Source organism: Perognathus longimembris, chromosome 18, assembly GCF_023159225.1.
Source record: "Perognathus longimembris pacificus isolate PPM17 chromosome 18, ASM2315922v1, whole genome shotgun sequence".
Classification (NCBI taxonomy): Eukaryota; Metazoa; Chordata; class Mammalia; order Rodentia; family Heteromyidae; genus Perognathus; species Perognathus longimembris.
This window is the reverse complement of record NC_063178.1, coordinates 11,482,918-11,501,235: the sequence shown is the minus strand read 5'-3', so window position 1 is coordinate 11,501,235 and position 18,318 is coordinate 11,482,918. Positions and strand designations below refer to the sequence as shown.

Genomic DNA, 18,318 nt, shown 5'->3' with positions numbered 1-18,318 from the left:
TGCCTCCGTGCTCAGGCACTGCCTGCTAAGAAACCCTCAAGGGAGATGGGAGAAGCGTGCAGGGAGAGGCAGAGTGCAGCTGACTTTGCAGCTGCCACTGGCCATTGCCGCAGGCTGTTCAGATCCTTTATTCCTTTGTAAAGTGCTTGCAAATGGTTAGGTTCCCAGTCCTTGACATGGCAAGAGCAATTCAAAGCAGCAGTATTGCTCTAGGAATAGAACGTGGCAGAGAAAGCAGCAAGAACTTCTGCTCTGGGTAACATCTTGGCAATCACAGCACTGCCTTGCTGTAGGAAGGCCCACAACAGAACTCTCCCAAGTGTTCATTCACAACGCTGGTCTCACCACAGCACCTGTGCTGCTGTCTCATGAATCCTTCCCCAAGGCTCTGTTGAAACGCTGTCCAAGCCAGCGCTGGTGGCTCACGCCTGTAACCCCAGCTACTCAAGTGGCTGAGATCTTGAGGATCACACTTCAAAACCAACCAGGGTAGGAAAGTGTGAGATTCTTATCTCCAGTTAACCGGCAAAAAGCTGGAAGTGGAGGTGTGGCTTAAGCAGTAGAATACCAGCCTTGAAGCAAAAAAGCTAAAAGATAGTATTCTGGCCCTGAGTTGAAGCCCCAGACTGGCACATGCACAACAACCACAAAATACTGTTCAGTCCCCTTCTGAGTTGCTGGAGTCCCCTTTCCCCTGCACCCCCAGTAGCCAGTCCAGCCTAAAGCTAACAGCAAGTGAAGCTGCTTTGTACCTCTCCAGTGGCCCTCCTTGCCACGTTGTGTCTAAGTTTCAGTACAGAGCCAGCCTTGAATTCTTCCCCATCGAGGGCTCCTAGTAAGGGGTGTTGACCCAGTGTTCCCTTCTTGGGGACCCCCCATGGCTGTTCAGGCACACTGGCTCATCTGCTGCATGGGGGACTCACAACTACTTCTTTTATACCAGGACAAGAGAGCTCAGGATCCGCACTAGTGAATTTCTAGGTTGTGTTCCGTAGCTTCTAGCACTTTTATTTATTTATTTATTCTAGCACATTTATTTATTTATTTATTGGGCACCAACTGGGTGATTGACACACCGAATACCAAAGAGTATTCATCTTAATGAGAAGCCAAACTGTCCATTAAATAACTTCAGTGGGGAAAGTGCAGTGCGCATGCTTTGTAGAAAATCCTCTGAGTGTGTGAAGAAGGGCGTGGCTAGCTCTGCACGGTGGCTCGTTTAGGTCAGTATCGCTCAAACCAGGGCCCGTCCTCCTGGCAGGACCACAGGGGAAGCTCCGGGTGTCTCAGGAGACAGGTGGCCAGTTTCCGACTTGGTGAGTGGTGTCAGGATCAAAGCAAGTGTTGTGAGGCTGAGTGAAGTCCTTTCTCCTTCCTCTCTAGCTACTTGCCCTAGCCCTGCAGGTAGCTGTAGATAAACTTCAGGTTTGGGGGTTCTTTTTTTCTTTTCTTTTTTTTTTTACTGGCTTCCAAGGGTATAAGAGGAGCACTTAACAAAAACCAGCTCGTCTAGAAAGTTGACAAAATGTGCAAGATAAAATTGCACTTCCAAGTAGAAGTTCCTTAGATTCTCATGGTACGCTCTCTCTGTCCTCATGCGACCACTTTGAGTCATTTGACAGACATTTCCTTTAGAGCCAGGTACATTACCAGCCTTGTGCTATGACTTAGGTATTCAGCCTCCAGCTCCTGTCAAACTCCGCTACAGAACTTTAAGCTGGAAAGCAGCAAGACACAAAAGTGAGGGAGAATCTGACAGTGCTGTTTTCACAGTTGTATTTACCAAGCATTTATAATGCAAACCTTGAATGGCAAAGTGAAGCCAAGCAATGAGATGAATTTCTGGATAATCTAAGTCCCAGATTCCGTTTTGGAGGGAGAAGACCCAGCCAGCCATCCTCAGTCATCCAAACAGAGTGTCACAGAGTGCTGTCCATTCTGACTGGTGTGCTGAGCAGTTTGAAAGCAGAAGAACAAATAATAATTTTTGTATTCTAGGAGAGAGACTAATCCCAGATGTTCACATTTCTAGTGTGATTTTATAGTATCAGGTCTATAAAAGTGATCAAGATGAGATTGTAGAATGAGCTTTGATAGTGTGTGCAGCTTATTTCTAAGTGAGGCATTCTGTTTTTTTTCCTCATAAATAATTACTAATTTTGTTTCTTCATTGTAAAGCTACTGTGTTTGTATAAAAATGCACAGCAGTAGTTCAGGTCATATCACTAATGGAATTTAATCCATTCAGTAAGCATTTATTGAGCACCTTCTATGTGGCAGACCCTAGAAATAACAAAATGCAGCATAATAATGATAACCAAATGCCGATGTCAAATTACCAGTAGTAATTGAGACTACGTAGCTGGCTCCATAGGCAGGAAGGAGTTAGGAAAAACATGCAAGCAGGTCACAACACAGCAAGGCAAGTTGTAAACACAGGTGGTATGCTGCTGGAATATGCAGCGTGCTTCTGGGTTTGTAACTACGACAGAGTCCAAGATGAAAGGCCTCTGGTAGGTCTTTTTATAACAGGAAATCCCTGACAGGGAAACTGTATGACTAGGGAACTAGTTTTCTAGGCTTTTCTAGAACGTAGCTTCTGCTTTTCCTCCTACAAGTAAGGAGTGGGGAGTGGGTTGGAAATGCCTGGGGCACTTGCTTGTTGTTATTAATTTTATGTTACTTATTTATGTGCTTTCCAGTGGGAAAGGGGATGGGGGAGAAATGGGTCCACAATGAAGCTACTAGTCTCACAGAGAGAGCGGGGCACTTGTGGGATGGGAATATGATCTATAAATGGTAGCATGCTGAGCACATCTGAGTTTGTTTTTGTTTTTGTTTCGCTGTTCATGGGACTTGAACTCAGGGCCTGGACTCTGCCCCTGAGCTCTTCTGCTCAAGGCTAGTGCTCTACCGCTTTGAGCCACAGGACAACTTCAAGTTTTCTGGTGGCTAATCATAGATAAGAGTCTCACGAACTTTCCTTCCTGCACCGGCTTTCAACTGTGATCCTCAGATCCCAGCCTCCTGAGCTGCTAGGATTATAGGCATGAGCCCACAGCACCCAGCACATCTGGGTCTATTCTTAAGCCATTTTTGGTCTGATGTCTTTGGGCCTTCATTCCTGCATTTATAAAATGAGGGATTTCCGCACATTAAGTTCAGGTCCTCATAGATGTAGGATTTTATGACCTGTGACTATAGCCTTCTTAGCTATAAGACAGGCATGCTTTTCCAGTGTGTGTTGGACATGACTTAATACTGCAATGCGAGTATCTTGTTTTGTGAATTTATAACTGGTCATTGTTTCTATAAATTGCAAATCCTGGTACCAGAACACTGAGACTGTATCTATACGCATGGTGGGACATTTCAATAATACTTTTGTTACACTTATGCCCAAAGTTAAATGCCTCAAAGTTTGCTTTTAATGAACTATTTCTGTTCTTTTGGTAGCCAGAAGTGCAACTTGCTGAAGGCTTTGATGTGTTTATGCCCAAATCTCAGCTGGACTCTATATTATCAAACTACACTCGCTCAGGAAGCCTTCTGTTTAGAAAACTGGTGTGTGCATTCTTTGATGACAAGACTTTGGCTAACTCCTTACCCAATGGGAAGAGGAAAAGAGGACTTAATGACAACCGGAAAGGACTAGACCAAAATATTGTGGGTGCAATAAAAGGTTGGTCTGCATCATTTTCTTTTATGAGGTCTTTGTTTTTTACCTTCATTCCATTAGGATGCAGCTAAAATAATAATTTAAAAAAAAACTAATTTAATTTGCCTTTGACAACTTGCCCATTCATGTGGCTCTTAGTGAGCTCTCCCACTGAATATCCCAGATAGCAGTAGAATTTTGTATTTTAAGTTGTCAAAAATAATATTGTCAGAGACGGTTTGATCTGCTGCACAATCAAAAGGAAGATTCTCTACTAGACTTAAAGTGAAGTATTTTTCCTCTCAGTAATCTCTCAGAATTCCATCAAAATATAAATAAGAAAAATGCTACTTTTAAACTCTTTTTTCCCACACTTCAGAAGCTGTACTAGCAGGTCATTGTATTTAAAGTCAGTTTATTTATTCATTCATTCATTTCTATGCCAGTACTAGAGCTTGGACTCAGGGCATGGGTGCTGTCCTTTAGTTTTTTCACTCAAGCCTGGCACTTCACCACTTGAGCAATATTTCCAGTTGTGGCTTTTTGCTTGTTAATTGGAGGTGAGAGTTCTCTTGGACATTCTTGCCCTGGTTGGCTTCAAACAGTAATCCTCAGATCTCAGCCTCCTCAGTAGCTAGGATTGCAGGTGTGTGAACCACCATTGCCCAGCTTAAAGTCACTATAAATCTGAGTGAACCCACCGTAAAGCCACACACTGTGCATGCACATAAATTTCTGGCTAATTCTGTCACCCTTGACTGTGTCATGCCACCATTCTGGCTACGTGGGAGAGCCATTCTGGCCCCCTTGCCTTTCTTTTACTCCATTGCATGGCAGGTCTACATGAGCACGTGGGTCTCCATTTCTCTCCGGTTCCGTATTCCCGACCTCATTCTTTTCTGTACACTGTCCTTCAGGGTGCTGATGAATGTAACCTTAGGAAACAGAAGTACTTAAATGTTAGGACCAAAGGGAATGTGCTTCAAGTCTTACATCTAAACTACCTTGGAAAGGAAGTGTGGAATCAGGCCTTAATTAAGACCCAGGCTGTTTCTGGCTGGCTCAGTTCTCCATTTTAGGGCTAGTAAGGGGAACAGCTCAGAGCACGGTGTCTCCACCCCCCCCCCCCCCGCCCCCGCCCCACCCACTCCCCATTATCTTTCAGAATGAGTGTAGGAATTTAATCATGCTTAAAGGATACTTTGAAACTCACAATTAACTTTACAAAATAATTTGATTTTTAAATGGAGTTAGCAAGTACCAGACACCTCTTGTTCATGGCCTGAAGGATATAAGCTTTCAGTAAGGGGAAATTTCTGTCTTCATCCAAATGTTTTCACTTAAAGTGACAGTTGAATTGTATTAAATAAGGAAAGCTACAGAGATTGCACAGTCTTTATCACACAGTTATGAAAAGACTGATTCAGCCTGAAGTGAAGCTACAGACAAAATTTCAGAATCTGAAAAATGGCCTATGATATAACTAGGCTGTGCTGGAGTGAAGAAAGGTCTGTATACATCTAAAGAGGCTGGGCCTTCCTAAAACAAGCAGGTCATGGCTGTTGCTGCTTTTCTAAAATACTCGCAGAAATTAATTTTTTAGAACACTATATTAATGTCATAAAAGCACTTGGAAATCAATGAGCTATGAATGACCATGTTGTGTTTTAATGATGTAGAAGAGCTACCTTAACAATATGATAAAGAAATAGATGGTTGTAGCTGGGTGCCAGTGGCTCCTGCCTACAGTCCTAGCCACTCAGGAAGCTGAAATCCATGGGTTAACAGTTGACTTTTCAGCCGTGGCAGAAAAGTCTACAAGACTCTGTTTCCAAAACAAGCAAAAAGTCAGGCTAAAGGCATGACTCAAGTGGAAGAGCACCAATAGAGCATGCAGGCTGAGCAAGCACTAGGCCCTCAGTGCAAATCTCAGTACTAGGAAGGAAGAGAGGGAGGGAGGGAGGGAATTATTGTAAGTAGTCTGATAAGAGACTTATTCTACCATTTTCTATCACGATTGTGCATCAGACAAGAATTTGAAAAGTATATTGTGAACAGAGTAGAGAATGCATCTTAATTTTTTCAGAGCTCTGCTCTTTAGCTAGAAATGAAAATGACAGTGAGACCCCCTACTCTGAGTATATAGCAAAGCAGATTATTCAAAACAAAGAACTCAAATTTTCCATGTAATTCTCTGGTTACTGAATTAAACCTATCATTAAAATTCAATTAGAACAATACAATAACTAAGCAATCTATCCACATACCATCAATACCCTAAACCAACAAAGATTTTATATTTGTTTATTCTCTTGCAGTATTTAATTGTAAATGTATATTTTGATATTGGTTTCTTTCTCTGATTACAAACATTATACTACCTGCTTGTATAAACCAGTATGGAAAGCTAAAAGGCCTCTGTGATCTCTTACTTGGAAAATAATTTGTCCTTTGCTATCTTCTTTATCATTCAAAGTATGAATGTGGATCAGGATCGAGTTTTTGTTTGTTTTTCGTCAGTCATGGGGCTTGAATTCAGGGCCTGAGTACTGTCTTTTTTTCCTGTGCAAGCCTAGTACTCTACCACTGTGAGCCACAGCTCCACTTCTGGCTTTCTGATGGTTAATTGGAGATAAGAATCTCACAGACTTTCCTTCCCCAGCTGGCTTTGAACCAGGATCCTCAGATCTTGTCCTCCTAAGCAGCTAGGATTACAGGTGTGAGCCACCGGTGGCCAGCCAGTTTGTCTTTTTCATTAGAAAAAAATGATATATGGAATGCCAGCGTTTTTCACCTGGCCTATGCCTGTATAATAGCCTCAAGAAAAAGCGTTGTCTTAAATACTTTTATTACTTGTACTTGAAATGTTGAAGATAAGTCATTCCAAAATATGCCACATTGGTTTACCAGTTGCTTCCAAGCGAGGCCTCGGGGGATCTGCAAATGCCAAGAGGGGCTTTCTCTGAACTTTTGTCTACCTTAAGACAAAACCTCCAAGATGAAATTAGCAGTGAATCTGCTGTCTGGGAATATCATGAACCAGCCGGCATCAGCTCAAATGACTGGAGTCATTGGAGGTCTGCCTTTGTCACAGACTAACACCTGTTCTTTGGGTCTGCTCACCTCTCTCCAGAATCCTTTCCTTTTCCTCTCCTCTATGAAGAAGGTATGCTATGTAAATTTCTCATCTCACTGGATTTGGGGCTGTTACTTTTCTTCCTGTGTATATATACCTTTTGTCTTATTAATCTGCCTGCTGTCAGCTTTATTTCATACTTAATCTTTGAACTCTTGTGGGGTAGAGGGAACATTTTCCCTCCCTCTGTCCATGCCACGAAGAGCCTAAAGAGTAGGGATTCTACAATCACATATCAGATGAGTGAGTAGGCATCGCTTTGTGTTTTTCATCTTGAATTTGGTCTTACTTCATTGACATAACAGTCTTATACTAAACATATATCTTCATGTCTTCTCATAACTGATTGACCTCAAAACACTCGGAAATTTGTAACCACTTATAAATTGCCAATGAAGGTTTAGAAAAAGGCAGAAATAAAAAATTGAGTATAAATTTAAACACAACTCTTTTTTAGCATAAGTTTAAATACAACCCTTTTAACTCTGTACTACTTTTTTCTTTGCCACATTTTCTCTAGATAAATGTCTCTTCACCCATACATTACAATACAGAATGATCTTTTGGAAGTAATGATTAATTGATGGTCCTTTAAAATAAGTATATCCACTTTTTCCTGCTGTCAGTAGAGATAAACAGGGAAATTTATTTGCTTAACCCAAGTCTTTTGATCTGTGTAATCTGGAAAAATGATCAAATGGTTTCTTTTTACACAATAGTTCCATGGCTATTTGGGTGGCAGTATAGTATCTTCACACATTCAAAAAGATTCTGTAAGCATACATACTCATGCTCATTCTAGCACTTAGGAGATAATCAGCTAAATGTAGGCTAATTTGAAAAGTCCTGTAACCTCAGAAGAGAAAACTAGTTAATTTTATAAGATCTCACAAAACAAGTAACAGTTGGGATTTGGTATTGTTTCAAACATAGATGACTAGATAGATGAAAATAACAGGGAAAAAGATAAATGAGAGTGTAAAACGCTTGTAAATAAGAACAGAAATGCACTGAGGGGGAAAGATTGTTTAGAGACTCTTAACAAAACTCTTTGTAGTGATAATATTTCCCATGACAGTATCTTGAAAGTAAAACCGACGCCTCTTTGTAGAGGTCATATTTTCCACATAATCTCATCGGTTTTGTAATGAGTAACACTTAATGGTAATTCATTAAGCATTCACTAATAAGTATGACCCAAGGTATTGCTGGTAAAAGCATTTTTAATTAGAAAAGCTCACCTGAATACTTTAAGTTTAGCTCTGGGAAGAGTCAGCTTATGGGTCTTAAGTGGAGACTTAGGTTTCGTGCTTTGTAAAGCTTTGTAGCTTGGACTAGATGCAGAATTGAATTTGTAGCCAGAACCCAGCCTGGAGTTTAGTACCCAGCATGCTCCACTCCTGCCATGCTGTCCCTGCTGAGGCTCTAATTGATCCACCATCTTGATTTTGCTGATCTTTAGAGGACCATGCACTTTGACTAAAGTTACCTACATGTGACAGATTCACCGACTCTCCCAAATCTCTTCAAAAGCATAGTGCCCCAATAAAGCAATGTTTAGAACCCCAGAGATGATCTTAACTCAGCCCCGTAGTAATTGTTAACAAAGTGTTATAACCATCATTCCGGACTGGAATCCTATGAAGCCTCTTGCATTCAAAGGAAGTCACTTACACATGCCAAGGGAAAGAACAAATTGAAGGTTATGTTTATCTATCCCATGCAACACGAATTACCACTGCCCTGAGAGGTCAAAACCAATGTCTTCCCAGAGAACCACGAGGTCTCTGAACATCTCTGGGAGGGAGCACACCCAGGCTGGGCACTCCCAACAGTTCCAAGTTGAATGTTTGACCACATGGATGTTTCTCATGAGCTCTACAGAAATGCCCAGTAAAACCTCCCATTTTATTCTTATGCATCCAGATACTTATAGCATCCCCTATTTGTCATGTTACATTACCTCTATTTCCCATTGTTGCTCTATATTATCCTTCATTTTCTTGAGATTTTATCAAGAAATGTACATAGTACTGTTATTTGATCTCACGGATTTAAATTACTATAGAGATGGAGTTTGTATGATACTCTTTTTTTTCTTGTGCTGAGGATTGAGCTTAAGGCCTTGCACATGCTAAGCAAGGACTCTACTACTGAGCTGCAACTCCAGCCCTGATTTGTTCATTCTACCCTCCCTCTCTCCCTTCCTTCCTTCTTTCCTTCCTTCCTTTCACCAGTCCTGGGTCTTGAACTCAGGGCCTGGGCACTGTCCCTGAGCTTCTTTGCTCAAGGCTAGCTCTCTACCACTTGAGACACAGTGCCACTTCTGGCTTTTTCTGTTTATGTGGTACTGAGGAATCAAACCCAGGGCTTCAAGCATGCTAGGCAAACACTCTACTGCTAAACCACATTCTCAGACCTGATTTGTTATTTCTTTGTTTAATTTTCCCTTTTCTTTCTCTTTTTTTTGCGTGTGTGCCCTTCTTAGGGCTTGAACTCAGCACCTGAGCACTGTCCCTGAGCTCTTTTGCTCATGGCTAGCAGTCTACCAGTTGAGCCACAGCTCCATTTCTGGCTTTTTGGTAATTTATTGGAAAGAAGAGCCTCATAGGAGCCAGGTGCTGGTGGCTCACACCTGTAATTCTGGCTACTCAGGAGGCTGAGATCTGAGGATGCAGTTCAAAGCCAGCCCACACAGGAAAGTTTGTGGGACTCTTACTGCCAGTTAACCACCAAAAAACCAAAAGTGGCACTGTGGCTCAAAGTGGTAGAGTGTTAGCCTTGAGTGAAAAGGCTTGGGGACAGCTCCCAGGCTCTGAGTTCAATTCCCACAACTGACAAAGTAAAAAGGAGTCTCATAGACTTGCCTGCTTGGTCTAGCTTTAAACCTTGATCTTCAGATCTCAGCTTCCTGAGTAGCTAGGATTAAAGGTGTGAGCCATGAGCACCTAGCTTCCTTTTCCTTTTAACTTGCTTTTTGTTTTTTTGGTAGTACTGGAATATTTCTTGATAGGAACTTCTGTGTATAGTCAGAATTCTCTGAAATATCATCTTTAATTTGACACCCTGAACAGTGTTGATGATTTTATTTCCTTTAGTAGAAAAGGATACCGAGGCTAGGAAACATTAACTAAACTTACCCAACTCCAAAACCTTTTTTTTTTTTTTTTTTTGCCTATCCTGGGGCTTGAACTCCAGGCCTGGGTGCTGCTTTTCTTGAGCTTCTTTTGCTCTAAGACTACAGTTCTACTACTTAAACCACCGCTCTACTTCTGGCTTTTTTTGTGATCAATTAGAGATAAGATTCTTATAGACTTTCCTACCCTGGCTGCCTTTGAACCAGGATTCTCATATCTCAGCCACCAGAGCCCAGCTTCCAAAAACATTTTTAACACACTTTATTTCTCAAAGGATTATTTATAAATTTAAAGGATGCCCCACCTTTACATTTCTCTCTAAATTTGGTGATTTGTTTTTAAAGAGTCCACTAGAAAGTTTCTGTAGGGAAGGAAATCCTTCTAATTTTTTTTTTCTCACACAGAATTGCAAGAAAACAGCTTGGAAGTAAATCCCGCATAGAACTGTCTTCCTAAGGTGTATGTAATTTAAATTCTTGTCTAGATGTTTGGCAGTTGGAACCAACTGATTAATGCTTAGCTTCAAGAATCCTCTTGATAGATGTTTGTGGGTTGGCTGGTTGTTTTCATTTTGTTCTGTTTTCTGTTGGGGATCTAACCCAGCGTCTTGTATATGCCAGACAGACACTTGCCACTGAGTTATATTCCCAGCCCTTAAGAATCATTGTGATCCAGGTGCTGGTGGCTTATGCTGGTAATCCGAGCTATACAGGAGGCTGAGATCTGACGATTGTAATTCAAAGGCAGCCCAAGCAGGAAAATTTGAGAGACTCTTATCTCCAGTTAACCACCAGAAAACTGGAAGTGGCAGTATGGCTCAAAGTGGTAGAGCACTAGCCTTGAGTGAAAGAGCTCAGGGACAGTGCCTAGGTGCTAAGTTCAAGCCCCATTCCCAAAACAATAATAATTTATTATTTTGGAAGATGAGTAACTATGTGTTAATCTGTTTAGTTACATTTTTACATATCAGATTCACCTGCAACATGACAATATAAAACAAGTATAAAATTGAATCAAAATAGTTTGTCTCTCAGCTGAATTTGTAACTATCAGCTTTATTCTTTAAATTCCTGCACTTCTTATGGAGTCTCAATGACAGGTAAATCATATTGAATCTCAGCTATTCTGCATATATAATGTTGATATATATACACACATGTGTTTGTGTTAGTATATTTCAAGAACTTTCAAAATAGTTCTCCTATTTTAGTGTATATTAGAATTACCTGAAGTGTTGCTTCAAATTTTAGATTGCTGGGGCTGGGGATATGGCCTAGTGGCAAGAGTGCCTGCCTCGGATACACGAGGCCCTAGGTTCGATTCCCCAGCACCACATATACAGAAAACGGCCAGAAGCGGCGCTGTGGCTCAAGTGGCAGAGTGCTAGCCTTGAGCGGGAAGAAGCCAGGGACAGTGCTCAGGCCCTGAGTCCAAGGCCCAGGACTGGCCAAAAAAAAAAAATTTTAGATTGCTGGATCTCCTCCTCAGAGATTGACTCAGTAGGTACAGGTAGTCCCAGACAACTGAATCTTGAATAAGTAGATATAGGTGATTCTGATATCGATTGTTTTCTGCCTTCCTAGAGAGGTAGTGCTTCCTGGCACCTGTTTCTGACAGCCATGATGTCTTTTCAACCATACACAATAGCCCACTGGTGAGTCCAGCTCTTCCATAAGAGTGCCCCAGTTTCCAGAAGGCCATTCTACCTCTCTTCTAGAACAAATGATAACATAGCATTGTCTCTGTAGCTCTTATTCTTTGCATTGCAGCGATTATCTGCTATGGGCCCCAAAGATCCTAGTTTCAGTTATGCCTGCAGTACCTCACTAAGGAATTGACTGAACAACTTCCTCAGAGTAGGGCAAATGCCTTTGCAGGCTTCAGGCCAAGTTAAGAGTCACTAAAGAAATACCATTTGGGTTGGGAATATGGCTTTGTGGTAGAGTGCTTGCCTAGCATGCATGAAGGTCTGGGTTCAACTCTCAGTACCACATAAACAGAAAAGGCTGGAAGCAGTGCTCTCTGTGGCTCACATGGTAGAATGCTAGCCTTGAGCACAGAGAGGCTCAGGGACAGAGCCCAGACCCTGAGTTCAAGCCCAGACTGGCAAAAAAAAAAAAAATACCATTCATTTATACCCCTTCCCACTTCTTGGCAATCTCTTAGCCAAGTCTCTCTGATTGCATATGGAAGTACTTGCTCAAACAACTAGACAGCGTGGGCTCGTGGGCTCTGCTGCTTTCAACGTCAGATAAGTCATGAGGACACCAAAATATTTGCAGTGTCTTCAGTACCTCCTAAGCCTGGAAACCATTCCAGGCCTGAAATTTCTGCAAACAGTTAAGAACTTACTTCCCACCACTGTGAGCCAGGAATTGGTCACATAAAGATGAGTAAGCCCCTGGACCTGACATTATGAAACATGCAACCTAATATAGCTACAGATGTGTCCATGATAACCCATTACATAGAATCGTACGAGACAGAATAAAGTAGATGCCAAATGTCCATTATGTAATGAAGGTAGCACGGCGGATGTCTGTCTCCCTAGGGGAAGGTCTTAGGGACTAGGTGGCAGCTGAAATAGACTTTGAATGACACCTGTCAAATGCAAGGAGAATAGGAAAAGCCACAGAGTGTGTTTAATGGAGCTCATAGTCAATAAAACACAGCATGAAAGCCTCCAGAACTATTTAAAGCCTATTCTAATTGGTGGACTTTGAGTACTAGCAAAATATTTGCCCTAAATTGTTCCACTACAAGAACATAAACAAAATGGACTCAAGTGGGGTTTACCTGCCTCCTCAGGGTTTGTAAGCAGACTAAGGTTTGGGGTATTTTTGTTTTTGGTTTTGTTTTGTTTTGTGTTGGTCCTAGGGCTTGAACTCTGGACCTGCGTGCTGTCCCTTGAGCTTCTTTTGCTCAAGGCCAGTGCTCTTCCACTTGAGCCACAGCTCTGCTTCTGGCTTTTTTATAGTAGTTCATTGGAGATAAGAGTCTCACAGACTTTCCTGCCTGGGCTGGCTTCAAACCATGGTCTTCAAATCTCAGCCTCCTGAGTAGCTAGGATTACAGGTGTAAGCCACGGGCACCTGGCTCTGAGCTATGCGTCTTAAAAATTGTTTTTTAAAGCTACCTATAGGGAGCTGGGAATATGGCCTAGTGGTAAAGTGCTTGCCTCATATACATGAAGCCCTGGGTTCGATTCCTCAGCACCACACATATAGAAAAGGCCAGAAGTGGCACTGTGGCTCAAGTGGTAGAGTGCTAGCCTTGAGCAGAAAGAAGCCAGGGACAGTGCTGAGGCTCTGAGTTCAAGCCCCAGGACTGGCAAAAACAAAACAAAACAAAGCTACCTATACACCATCCAGACCCAATGGAATCAGCAAACTTGGGGTTGGGATCTTCTTCAGCCTTTCATACGATGGGTAGAAACCAGTTCCTAATTCACTTCCAAGGACTCAACTCTGAATTCTTGCAAAACCTACATTGGGGTTGACAGACACAGCCTTCTGTCAAGAGGAATAAATCCCTGTAGTGTCAACAGGGCCATTACATCACATCTGTGCATTGTGCAGCAGAATGGACATCCTGCCATGGTTGACAGTGACAGTTTGTGTTTTATGATGACAGTTTCCAGCAGATGCGCGCAGTATCTTGAGGAAGGACATCTTTCCGATCTGTGTAGCGGCATCATAGGGACTGATGGTGGCTGTGAAAATAGTGGTGCTTTCTATATAAACCATCTTCTTTCTAGTTCACTTGAATTGTATGATCCAAGATGTTCAGCAGCATCCTTGGAACATGCTACATCCTATTTTCTTCTTGTAGGGAAGCAGAATTGTATAATAAGGGCAAAATTAGTCAAATTCCCTTCCTTGTAGCTTTTTTTTCTACAAGGACCTATAATTAGTGCTCATTATCCAGCAAATGTTTCAGTTCCATTCCATAAGCTGATACTGTCTCATACAAAGTATATATCAAAAATGTGAGTGACTCCAAAATTGGTATTTCCTAGTATTTCTGCCCTAATGGTGTACAGACAAATGATTGTGGAACATCTGTAGGGACTGATGGCACACGAGAGAGAGAGAGAGAGAGAGAGAGAGAGAGAGAGAGAGAGAGATCATAGGCAAGCTTCTATTAAGAAAACCACTTACAGATCCATAGTCCTTCATGTAAAATTAAGCTGAATGCTGTCACCAGTTTTGTGTCTCTGGAAGATAACTATGTAGCAGAACCATTTTGGTTTCCTCTGTCTTGTCCTTCATTCCTTTTACAATTAGATCTTCCCACAGTCCCTGCAGGCTTCTGTTAGAACGACTGTGTTTCCAGTTACGTGTCTTGCCATCCTGCTCTAAGTTATCTTTTGGCCCCTCTGAATAGCCTGTTCATAGAACCTTTTTCACATCACAAATTTAGCATCCTCCCTTCATCAACCTTGCCCCTTTGGGGGGAAAATCCAATATTTATCTTAAGTGTCTCCCTCTTCTCCCATTTTTGTCTCCACATGCATATACCATGTTGGATTCGCTTAGTTAGGTTCAGACGAGTGGGGTCAAGGCCATGTCTGAAATGTGGACGGAAGCGAGAAGCAAGTGTGGAAGATGACCTTATCCAAATGGGTCACTTGAGTCTTAGGTGCTGTTAATGATTTTATTGAAAAAATAAACAACAGTGTGAACTGTCCCGAGAAAATTGGGATACATAGCTATCCTGTATTTGTTTGAGCATCGTCTTCCCAATAAAACTATAGGTTCTTATGGGCAAGCAGCTTTGTTTTACATTTGCTTTGCAAATTCCTTGGCACAGGAAACAGTGCTGCTCACATTAACAAATGATTGATAAACTAAGGAGGCGAAGGGGGAAGGAGGGACAGAATAAGGCAATTTGTCTTTACTGCAAAAGGTGATTTCTTAAAAATCCCAGTTCTACCACATTAGATATTAGATGCATGCATGCAAGGTCGCTGTACAGCTTCCCTATGGACAGGTTGAGCAGGGCAACTGAAGTTTGACAAAGCAGAATATAAATTTGAAGATCTGAAGAAATGTCAGCAACAGACAGATCGAATGATATATAATGATGATCAGGAATGTGTGCATAAATCTTGTTGCTCAAAGCCGTCAAAGTGATCCCAAATATAAAGCCAAATTTGCATTCAGTAGATGCTTCAAAAACATTACTATCTCCAATATCAAAGAACAGCTTCGTAATATGCAGTATGGAAAGCATACGTGTAGTTTGTTGTGCTTTTACTGCTCCAGAGAATATTCACGTACACAAGGTAAATCGTAGTGAGTTTATTGCAGTATTTTACTAAACCCAGAAAAAGAATAAGTCATTTTCCTGTCTTTACTATCTCAAGACTTGTTGATATAAATCAGTATACTTATCCACCCATGTTTTTGTGTGTGCATGTGCATGCTAACACTGGGGCTTAAACTTAGGGCCTCACTGTCCCTTGGCTTTTTCCACTCAAGGCTAGTGCTGAACAACTTGAGCCACACCTCCACTGATAGCAACACCCCCCCCCCCCCCCCCCGCTTTGGTGATTAACTGGAGATAGGATTCTCACAGACTTTCCTGCCCACGATCCTCCTGAATAGCTAAAGAGGTGAGCTTTTGACGCTTAGCCATCCATGCATTTTTGTGTTGTTGTTGTTGCTTTTGTAGTTTTGTTTTGTTGTTGTTGCAGACAGAATCTCACTATATTGTCTCAGATTCCTGAGATCCTTTTCCCTCAGCCTCAGCCTCTCAAGTGCTGGAATGGCAGGCCAGTGACACCACCCAGCCCATTCATGTGATTTTTTTTTTTAAACCATTCATCATCATAGCAAATTGGTGCCTCAGACAGTAACAAATGAAAACCTGAGACCTTGATTGTCAACCTCAAAATGTGAGCCCACATTTTTCCTAAAGCTAATTTCAATTAGGAGAGAGTTTCTATCATGTGAACAAGAACAGGAAGTACAACCCTTTCCGAGGCATCATCTCTGCCCTAACCTGCCCAGCATCTTCACCCCCAACACCCACCATCCCCTTGGAAGCAGCAGGGAGGACACAGTGCAGGGCCGGGGTTGGCCCATGAAGGTTGAGCCGTGTGGAAGGGAGCCCGTGGAGGCTGAGCTCATGCATCTGATTCTGTGTGCAACCCCCGCACGCTGCCTTCCTTCCCTTCCTCGGGGCTGGCTCTTTGTTCTTTCAGCCTTGCTAGATGTAAATGATCGCAAGGGTCCCATGGACCTGGACAGCTCAGTACCCCTGTCGTGTAAGTTGTGCTGGTTCTGCGTTTCCTCCAGACATACTGTCTGCAGAGTGACTCCCAAAGCGGAGGAAAACACATTACTTTCTCCTCATTCAAATGTTTGTGTAGAGAGGAGATAAGCATAAGTGAATTGGGGGTACAGAGTACTTGGACAAAGAGAAGGCGGGGGGGCTACATACATTTGACTCCATTTACCTACCTCTTGGAGGATGCTCACTATTCTAAATGTTTAACTTGAGCCCGAGCTTCCTGATCTATAGAATGACCCATACTAAATACTTCCAACATGCCTTCCAAATGCGCGTCCTATAAATCTATGGTTTTGAAACATTTTTCTTTACTAAAAGAAGAATGGACTTAACAGTAAAATACCATGTTATTACCCAGGTATTGATATTTAGCAGGTATAATTTATTCCCTTGAACTGTGCTAGACACATTTAACAAAGGCGCATTGTAACAGTTTATTAAGGAAAGCAATAATCATATTCCCCCCATAGTTGTGTTATATGTGAGCTTTGCCCTGGACCTTCTTAAATTGATATAAATTAAAAGGTGTTTGAGAGACCCACTATCTTTTTAGCACTTCCTTCTAGACAGAGGTCATTATAGCAGAGCAGAATGAGGGGGGAGATAAAGATATTTTCTCTAGTCTTCTGGTCCTCTGCTCTAAAATATTTGAGAAATCACTGTGATTAAACAGATAGCTTGAGTTCTTTTTCTTTTTTTTTTTTTTTGGTGCTGGTCTTAAGGGTTGAACTTAGAGGCTGAGCTGAGTTTGTTTTTGCTCAAGGCTGGCACACTACCATTTGAGCCACAGCTTCATTTACGGCTTTTTTTTCTTTTTTTATGTATTTATTTATCTATCTATCTATCTATTTATTTATTTATTTATTTATTTATTGGAGTAGTCTCCTGGCCTTTCCTGCATAGGCTGGCTTCTAATCACAATCCCTTCTATCTCAGCCTCTTGAGTAGCTAGGACTACAGGCATGAGCCACCAGTGCCTGGCTCTTGAGTAGCTAGGACTACAGGCATGAGCCACCAGTGCCTGGCTCTTGACTGCCTTTTTCTTTTTTCTTTGTCATGGGGCTTGAACTTGGGCCTGAAGGCTGTCCCTAAGCTCTTTGGCTCAAGGCTAGTGCTCTACCACTTTGAGGCACAGCTCCACTGCCAATTTTCTAGTAGTTAATTGAAGATAAAAGCATCATAGACTTTTGGGCCTAGGCTGGTTTTGAACAATGATTCTCAGATCTCAGCTTCCTGAGTAGCTAGGATTACAGGTATGAGCCACCAGTACCCAGCTCCTGACCACTTTTAAACTATCATTACCTTCTCTGGGATAGAGTGTAGCTTGACTAATTTTTAAAGTCTCCAGGTCCATGATTCTGTGGCTCAGAAATTTTGGTCCCAATCCTCAGAAGTAAACCTACGCAATTAAATAATTATGGCAGGGACTCAATGTTATGGATATCTAGAACACTTTTCATTACAGCCACCAGCTGCAAATACCAGCCCAAAGCAGCAGCCTTTAGTTCTGATGTTTCTGGGGGCCAGCTTTTGCCATCCTTGCCTTCAAAGACTGTATAGAAGACTTCCCACCATACAATCCCAGATACATAAGTCATGGGATCCCCTCCTGTCTTTCTTAAGTATGTTTCTATTTAGAGTACTACATTTCCGCACCTTCAAGCCTCGGTTTTGGTGAACTATGATGCTACACCCAATCTGAAATGAACTTCGGGGCTCAGTCTATCTTGAGACCTTTCGCTATTTACTAAAGAAATTTTCTTCAATTCTTTCAAGTTAAGTAACAAAACTTCTCCCAGTTATTCTATATGATTACCTATTGTGTGCCAGGCCCTCTGCCCTCGTGCAAGTTATAGTCTAGAGGAATAGGAGGGAGTAAAAGTCAGAAAGACTTTCTCTGAGAAGGTCGGAGAACTGAAAGTGAGATGTACTGGTGACCAGGGAAATGATTGGGTCTTCTAGCTATTTCTCTCTTTGTCTTTTGTTTTAGTTAGTATGTATCATTACAAAGCTAGGGTTTTTGTGATGATATTCACCTTTGCCAGAAAAATAAAATAAAATTTTCTTGAACAGAGAGTAGTTTGGAAAAG

The 18,318-nt window shown here is 41.8% G+C and overlaps 1 protein-coding gene across 5 annotated transcripts in view; it reads left to right on the top strand.

Moving 5' to 3' along the window:
* Bend7 (BEN domain containing 7) overlaps positions 1-18,318 on the top strand; it is a 75,205-nt gene that overhangs the window by 38,343 nt on the left and 18,544 nt on the right. For all 5 annotated transcript variants that reach the window (XM_048367385.1, XM_048367384.1, XM_048367386.1 and 2 more), the window contains one exon: positions 3,457-3,682. In XM_048367385.1, coding sequence (XP_048223342.1) covers positions 3,457-3,682 — 226 coding nt within the window. The remainder of the gene's footprint in view (positions 1-3,456; positions 3,683-18,318) is intronic.